The 8,833-nt window shown below is 51.4% G+C and overlaps 2 protein-coding genes across 4 annotated transcripts in view; one reads left to right on the forward strand and one right to left on the reverse strand.

Annotated features, from left to right (window-relative positions):
• LOC123763964 (muscle LIM protein Mlp84B) overlaps positions 1–5,013 on the reverse strand; it is a 76,339-nt gene extending 71,326 nt beyond the window's left edge. For all 3 annotated transcript variants that reach the window (XM_045751344.2, XM_045751343.2, XM_045751342.2), the window contains exons 1-3: positions 4,856–5,013; positions 810–943; positions 182–338 (exon numbers count right to left, since the gene is read on the reverse strand). In XM_045751344.2, the coding sequence (XP_045607300.1) occupies positions 182–338; positions 810–924 (272 nt within the window). In that variant the 5' untranslated portion in view covers positions 925–943; positions 4,856–5,013. The remainder of the gene's footprint in view (positions 1–181; positions 339–809; positions 944–4,855) is intronic.
• LOC138367801 (uncharacterized) lies at positions 3,404–4,457 on the forward strand. The gene is made up of 2 exons (XM_069329771.1): positions 3,404–3,407; positions 3,703–4,457. Exons 1-2 carry the CDS (start codon positions 3,404–3,406, stop codon positions 4,455–4,457), a joined length of 759 nt encoding a protein of 252 aa, XP_069185872.1.
• Positions 5,014–8,833: the final 3,820 nt, after the last annotated feature.

Raw genomic sequence — 8,833 nt, forward strand, 5'->3', positions numbered from 1 at the left:
CCCTTGACGGAGGTGACTGCCCAGCCCCGTGTCTACAGGCACGAGCTACACGGGGAGCAGGACCCAACCTCCCGCCCTTGGGGATGGGGTCGTGGGCGCCCTTGCGGGTCGTGGGCTCTGAGCAGCGAGGCTCCACTAATGGTACCAATGGTGAGGAACGTGATGGGGAAGGAACACTTACTCCTCGAGGTGTGAGCCGGTGTCCATGCTGAGGCCAGCAGCGCCACCGCCGAAGCCGTAGCCCTTGGGACCAAACTTGCGGCCGTGGCAGGTCTTGCAGTAGAGCACATTCTCGTGCAGGTTGGAGTTGGTAGAATCCAGCATCTTATTGCACATACCTGGGGGTAGGTTGCACAGGTATTACATTAGTTGCGTTGGACACCTACGTAACATAAGCTTATTATTATATTTGAGGAAAATTTAATAGAATCTAAAGTATGTAATTATAAAAGGAAAGCGTGGAACCTGGGTAACTATTTAGCACCTTCACGCTGCGCTCGTCATAGACGAAATTTGAGTAATGCTTAATGTAATTTACTTGTTATATAAAATGGCTGTTTATGTCTTGAAGGAATTGAAACCAAGCCTACATTTGTGTTGGCCAAAACGCCTATCAACCGTGTGGGATTTAATGCAACCATTACAACAGCTTACTGAATAACCATGAATTAGATAACAGTCCTGAGTGCAAACATTACAGTAAATAATCTGTGTATGTACGCCGACGTACAAATAGCACTCTTTGTTGGGTGTCCACATTTGCGATAGTAAGGTGTCAGTGTAGAAAATGAAAAGTACTGATGACTTACTGCACTTGTAGCATTCCTTGTGGAAGGACACGTCGCCCACCACCCGCGCCTCGGCGTGGTATACAGACTTCTCGCACTTGGGGCATTTTGGGGTGGATGGAGGCTTGAATGGCATGTCTGCGGCGGTGGTCGGCCTGGGGAGAGAAATGTCTTAAGTATATGAGCCTCTCACTCTGTAGTACGTGTGTGTGTGTAATGTGAATGGATTTCACAACCTGAAACTGAGCACTGAAGTTTAGAGCAGTAAGAGATTTGAATTGGAGTTCATGTGATGACCCCAGTTCATATTTTGCTAGTGCTCGAGATTAAAAATTTATAAATTTTGCTGTTAGTGTAAAGTTCATTATCATAGATAAAAGCGACGGGTGCTCGCTGAGTAATGGGTATTACATATCAGGTAAAATATTCAATTTAAAGAATTGTACGTTTACTGTGAAAGTTCTTAGAGTTCACCGGCTGTTGTACCCAGTGTGTGTGTACTCACCTAGGTGTGCTTACGGGGGTTGAGCGCTGGCTCTTTGGTCCCGCCTCTCAACTGTCAATCAACTGGTGTACAGGTTCCTGAGCCTATTGGGCTCTATCATATCTACACTTGAAACTGTGTATGGAGTCAGCCTCCACCACATCACTGCTTAATGCATTCCACCTGTAACTACTCTGACACTGACAAAGTTCTTTCTAACGGCCCTGTGGCTCATTTGGGTACTCAGTTTCCACATGTGTCCCCTTGTTTGCGTACCACCAGTGTTAGACAATTTTGTTTATCTACCCTGTCAATTCCTCTTAGAATTTTATAGGTGGTGATCATGTCTAACCGAGCTCTCCTATCTTCCAGCGACGTGAGGTGCATTTCACGCAGCCTTTCTTCGTAACTCAAGCCTCTTAGTTCTGGGACTAGCCTAGTGTCTTACCTCTGAACTTTTTCCAGCTTAGTCCTGTGTGTGTGTGAATTCACAGGGGTAAGAATGTATCACCTTGGAATTAAAGATCAATGTTGCAAATAACTTTGGAAATAATGATCAATGGGCATGAGGGCCTACAACCGTTGAGTTCACCAACGTTCACTCGATTTGCTCATTAATTAATTTTAGAAAGATATTCTGTGTTCGTGGCTATGTTATGATGCTGGGCATAAGGCCTGTCAACCACGAGAGGTTTAAGGCCGCCACAATAGTTTTACTTAGCAACCAAAAACAACACTTTTGTGTTAAACGTAGTCAAAGACTTAAGTAAACTTTCAGTGTATATACACCTAGAAGTGGGGTATTCTTCAAGGTGTATGTACAGCCTGATGTATATATGAAGAGCAAAGGTGTATTTGCAGGTACAAATGTGACACTACTATGTATGTGCACAGTTATATCAAATAATGATGTATTTCATAAACAAATATCTTAATTAGTATCTCAGAGAGGCGAATGAATTGTCAAATTAACTACAGCACCCATATACCTGGCTCTCTCTACCGCTTCAGTATAATAAACCGGAAAATCAGATAAACGAATATAAAAGTATGTTTGACATGAAAACCTACAGCTAGCCCTGTGTTGATAGTTGCATTATTTTAATTGCGAGTTTGTTTAAAGATTAAAGAAAGAATGTAGTTGAGACAGCGAGAGGTAAGGAATACCGGAGCAGGAGCAGCCGGCACCTCCATTCGCCAACCAAGCTACAAGCTAATTTTGGCTCGTAGTGCCACCGCTATTTCTGGATGAGTCGAGTGCCAGCTCCGGGCCCGCTGTCCGGCAGCACCCTCTCTGGCACCCTTCCTAACAACCTGAACCCTTACTAACGTCGAAAATTACACTGTGGTAACAACGAACTGACTCCGACCTGCTATACCTTCTGATCGCGCTCTGAAACCTCACTACTGTGTATGTCATCAGTGATCACAGTTCATGTGCCTAGTTACCGGTACAGTGTACACCGCCACACCCGCTTGTATACGTATTTTCACTGTACCGGTGTATAAAGGTTTTTGTTTTTGTAGGCTTGCTGTACCATCGCACTTCATGATAGAGGCAGAGTACCATTGTACCTCGCGATACAGGGACTTAAGACGGCACAGCTCTTAAGACGGTGCAGATGGACATAGTGTAGCTTTATGCAGCAGTGAAGAAGTAGGTACAGCGTACCATTTCAGCCTTTGCAGAGTTGGAGTGTGTACCTTAATTATGTACAGGTAGGCGTAGCGTACAACACTTTGGTACAGATGGGTACGTTATGCCCGTAGAGCCGTGGTACAATTGAGTCACAGTTCACCACAGTGGTACAGGAAAGTATCGTGGTATCTTCGTTATCTCCTGAGATCAGGTGAAATACAATATTACCACCATTTTCAGAAATATTAAAACACCACCATCTCTCTATCCCTTACTGAAGCTGCAGTCTACAAACTTCTCCACCAGCCAATTACAAGCCAGGATGTAATTACAAGCCTAATGAGGCACGTGGGTATTATAATACCCTCAGTATGGAGTGGCGGAGGTGGAGTGGGGTGGGGGGAAGATACGGTGGACGCTCCTTCGTGACCCCTTGAGCCTGACTGACGCTCAGGATGGGGTTGACGAGGTGCCTCTTGGGTCGGGGTCGGCATGGGTGAGGTTCTCCGTGTGATTAACAACACACAACCGGCCTCTTGCCACCTTCCCTACCTTGGTAAAGAATAATAGTTGAAGATCCTCCCTGGAAAAGTGTCCAATTCAACGTATTCAGAACGCTGACATTAGGGCTCTAGCAATACACACAAACGTGTGTATGTGACTTTACACACATATAGACATTAGAACTTTAAAATAAATGCACTGTGGTGTATTTTCTTCTGATAAAAGAAATGAATCTAATTGAGCATCAGTAAAATCGGACTCAAACTGAACTTCGATCTCACTGGCAGTTAACAGCTTTGTTAAGTTTTGGTCAGACCCTATTGCTCAGGAACTGTCAGACTTCGCTGCTCAGGAACTGTCAGACTTCGCTGCTCAGGAACTGTCAGACTTCGCTGCTCAGGAACTGTCAGACTTCGCTGCTCAGGAACTGTCAGACCTCGCTGCTCAGGACCTGACAGACCATGTTGCTCAGGGCCTGACAGACCATGCTGCTCAGGGCCTGACAGACCATGCTGCTCAGGGCCTGACAGACCATGCTGCTCAGGGCCTGACAGACCATGCTGCTCTGGAACTGACAGACCATGCTGCTCAGGAACTGACAGACCATGCTGTTCAGGGCCTGACAGACCATGCTGTTCAGGGCCTGACAGACCATGCTGTTCAGGGCCTGACAGACCATGCTGCTCAGGAACTGACAGACTATGCTGCTCTGGACCTGTCAGACTCTATTGCTCAGGGCCTGTCAGACCTCGCTGCTCCAGGCCTGTCAGACCTCGCTGTTCAGGGCCTGTCAGACCTCGCTGCTCAGGGCCTGTCAGACCTCGCTGCTCAGGGCCTGTCAGACCTCGCTGCTCAGGGCCTGTCAGACCTCGCTGCTCAGGGCCTGTCAGACCTCGCTGCTCAGGGCCTGTCAGACCTCGCTGCTCAGGGCCTGTCAGACCTCGCTGCTCAGGGCCTGACCCACACACAACTCGAGCAAACTTCCGTACAAGTCCTGACCTTCGGTGGGGGAGTTGCTTACGAATTAAAATTTTGGGGCTAAAGTTCCTGAAGAAGACACGGGGATGGCCCTGGGTGCCAGGAGGTGCCTCTTGAGGGCCTAGGGATGCAGGTGCTGCTGGACCATTGGTACCTGTCACTCAAACACAGCACCTGCCTGCTGCGGTACACAGCTGTGTCTCCTGTGATGAAGGGGGTGTTCTCATCGGACACAACACAGCGCGCCACCTGTGTCCTGAGTGGCCCCTCACCCGAACGACACCACCACCAGGGCTTAGGTGGCCGCTAAACAGCACCAGCGACGCGTGTACAAGCCTCGGGTACTACTGCCTACACCGCCGCAAGTTGAGTGCGATACACTGGACAAAGATGTAAGCCTGGTGAAGCACAAGTGTAAGTGTCTTGGGGTATACCAGACAGGCCCCCACACACCCCCCCTACCTTCACACGGGTAACACTACAGGCTCGCTAGCTAGCTGCTGCTTCCTCCTCGGATGGACACTGCCTCTCGACTCCTCGCCTTATTACGATTGAGGACCAAGTCAGCCCCGCCGCAGGTTTTCTTGGGGGAGCCGCCCCCTTCCCTGCGGCCATTGCCAAGAATACCCTCTGCACACGGCACGCCGGGACCCAGCTGGGGCCGTGTGCAGCGATGGGAGGAGGAACTTGACGGTAGTTTGTAGTGGGCGTCAACCTGATCGTCTCTGCTGTTGTTGCTGCCGTTTCTGGTAATACTACTCCTGCTGCTGCTGCTGCTGCTGCTGATGCACCTGCTGCTGCTGCTGATGCTGATGCTCCTGCTGCTGCTGCTGATGCTGATGCTCCTGCTGCTGCTGCTGCTGCTGATGCTCCTGCTGCTGATGCTGCTCCTGCTGCTTTTGCTCCATTTCTTGCTGTTTCTGGTCTCTTAATATTTCTGAAACGATTGTTTTCTTGTTGCATTTCTTGTATCTTCCTTCTCATGCTGTTGTTACTTAATCAGCTCCTTTAACAGGGCCAGTTGCTCCTCTTTTTTTTCAGCTGTTCCTACTTCACAAGTTTTTCCTAATACCACTTTCTACTGTTGCTCCTGCTAGACACCTGCTAGATGTGCTCCTGCAACTTTTGTTCCTGCTACACACCTGCTACCGTTGATCCTTCTACACACCTGCTAATGTTGCTCCTGCTAAACACCTGCTACTGTTGATTCTGCTACACACCTGCTACTGAGGACCCTGTTACTGCTGCTACTGTTGCTCCTGCTAGACACCTGCTAGATGTGCTCCTGCAACTTTTGTTCCTGCTACACACCTGCTACTGTTGATCCTTCTACACACCTGCTAATGTTGCTCCTGCTAAACACCTGCTACTGTTGATTCTGCTACACACCTGCTACTGAGGACCCTGTTACTGCTGCTACTGTTGATCCTGCTACACACCTGCTACTGTTCTTCCTGCTACACACCTGTTACTGTTGACCCTGCTACACACCTGCTACCGTTGCTTATCCTATACACCTCTACTGTTGATCCTACTACACACCTGCTAGAGTTGCTCTTGCTACACACCTGCTACTGTTGTTCCTGCCACATGCCTGCTACTGTTGCGCCTGGTACACATCTGCAAGAAGTGCTCCTGCTACACACCTGCTACATTTGCTCGTGCTACACACCTGTTACCTTCTAGAGTTGCTCCTGCTACACACCTGCTACTGTTGCTCCTGCTACACACTTGCTACTGTTGCTCCTGCTACACACCTGCTACTGTTGCTTGCTACACACCTGCTACTGTTGCTCCTGCTACCCACCTGCTACTGTTGCTCCTGTTACACACCTGCTAGAGTTGCTCCTGCTAAATACTTGCTGGATGTTACCCCTGCTACACCTGCTATTATTCATCCTGCTACACACCTGCTACTGTTGTTCCTGTTGATCCTGCTACACACCTGCTAGAGTTGCTCCTGCTAAATACTTGCTGGATGTTACCCCTGCTACACCTGCTATTTTTCATCCTGCTACACACCTACTACGGTTGCTCCTGCTTCACACCTGCTACTGTTGATCCTACTACACATCTGCTAGAGTTGCTCCTGCTATACACCTGCTAGAGTTGCTCCTGCTACACACCTGCTATGGTTACTCCTGCTAAACACCTGCTAGAGTTGCTCCTGCTACACACCTGCTATGGTTGCTCCTGCTAAACACCTGCTAGAGTTGCTCCTGCTACTGTTGCTCTTGCTACACACCTACTAGAGTTTCTCTTGCTGCATACCTGGTACTGTTGCTTCTGCTACACACCCGTTATGGCTGCTCCTGCTACACACCTGCTAGATGTTACCCCTGCTACACCTGTTATTCATCCTGCTACACACCAAGCTGTTTCTTCTGCTACACACCTGCTACTGTTACTCCTGCTACACACCTGCTTCTGTTGTTTTTGTTTGATCTGTTGCTTCAGTTATCTCACCCGCTGATTTAGTCCTGTTTCCCATGACTTGGCGCCTCATATCTCCTCCTCCTCGCCCCTCATATCTCCCCTCCTCGCCCCTCATATCTCCCCTCCTCGCCCCTCATATCTACACTCCTCGCCCCTCATATCTCCTCCACCTCGCCCCTCATGTCTCCCCTCCTCGCCCCTCATATCTACCCTCCTCGCCCCTCATATCTCCTCCACCTCGCCCCTCATGTCTCCCCTCCTCGCCCCTCATATCTACCCTCCTCGCCCCTCATATCTCCTCCACCTCGCCCCTCATATCTCCCCTCCTCGCCCCTCATATCTCCCCTCCTCGCCCCTCATATCTCCTCGCCCCTCATATCTCCTCCTCGCTTCTCATATCTCCCCTCCTCGCCCCTCATATCTCCCCTCCTCGCCCCTCATATCTCCTCCACCTCGCCCGTCATATCTCCCCTCCTCGCCCCTCATATCTACCCTCCTCGCCCCTCATATCTCCTCCTCGCCCCTTATATCTACCCTCCTCGCCCCTCATATCTCCCCTCCTCGCCCCTCATATCTCCTCCACCTCGCCCGTCATATCTCCCCTCCTCGCCCCTCATATCTACCCTCCTCGCCCCTCATATCTCCCCTCCTCGCCCCTCATATCTCCTCCTCCTCGCCCCTCATATCTCCTCCTCGCCCCTCATATCTCCTTCTCGCCCCTCATATCTCCCCTCCTCGCCCCTCATATCTCCCCTCCTCGCCCCTCATATCTCACCTCCTCGCCCCTCATATCTCCCCTCCTCGCCCCTCATATCTCCCCTCCTCGCCCCTCATATCTCCTCCTCGCCCCTCATATCTCCTCCTCGCCCCTCATATCTCCCCTCCTCGCCCCTCCTATCTCCTCCTCCTCGCCCCTCATATCTTCCCTCCTCGCCCCTCATATCTCCTCCTCGCCCCTCATATCTCCCCTCCTCGCCCCTCATATCTCCTCCTCGCCCCTCATATCTCCTCCTCGCCCCTCATATCTCCTCGCCCCTCATATCTCCCCTCCTCGCCCCTCATATCTCCCCTCCTCGCCCCTCATATCTCCACTCCTCGCCCCTCATATCTCCTCCTCGCCCCTCATATCTCCCCTCCTCGCCCCTCATATCTCCCCTCCTCGCCCCTCATATCTCCCCTCCTTGCCCCTCATATCCCCTCCTTGCCCCTCATATCTCCACCTCGCCCCTCTTCTCCCCTCCTCGTCCCTCACATCTCCCCCCTCGCCCCTCACATCTCCCCTCCTCGCCCCTCACATCTCCCCTCCTCGCCCCTCACATCTCCCCCCCCGCCCCTCACATCTCCCCTCCTCGTCCCTCACATCTCCCCCCTCGCCCCTCACATCTCCCCTCCTCGTCCCTCACATCTCCCCCCTCGCCCCTCACATCTCCCCTCCTCGTCCCTCACATCTCCCCCCTCGCCCCTCACATCTCCCCTCCTCGTCCCTCACATCTCCTCCCTCGCCCCTCACATCTCCCCCCTCGTCCCTCACATCTCCCCTCCTCGCCCCTCATATCTCCCCCCTCGCCACTCACATCTCCCCTCCTCGCCCCTCACATCTCCCCTCCTCGCCCCTCACATCTCCCCCCTCGCCACTCCGCCCACAGATAATATCACACCATAATAGGTACTGGCTGTGAGAGACATTATTCTCCAGTATAGGGCCGGCGTCCCCGATTAGCTTGGAGCGGTATACATAGATGCTTCAGATACACGCTCCTGCTGCCTCTGTATCTGTACACGCTCCTGCTGCCTCTGTATCTGTACACGCTCCTGCTGCCTCTGTATGTATACACGCTCCTGCTGCCTCTGTGTCTGTACACGCTCCTGCTGCCTCTGTATGTATACACGCTCCTGCTGCCTCTGTATCTGTACACGCTCCTGCTGCCTCTGTATCTGTACACGCTCCTGCTGCCTCTGTATGTATACACGCTCCTGCTGCCTCTGTGTCTGTACACGCTCCTG

Source organism: Procambarus clarkii, chromosome 23, assembly GCF_040958095.1.
Source record: "Procambarus clarkii isolate CNS0578487 chromosome 23, FALCON_Pclarkii_2.0, whole genome shotgun sequence".
Classification (NCBI taxonomy): Eukaryota; Metazoa; Arthropoda; class Malacostraca; order Decapoda; family Cambaridae; genus Procambarus; species Procambarus clarkii.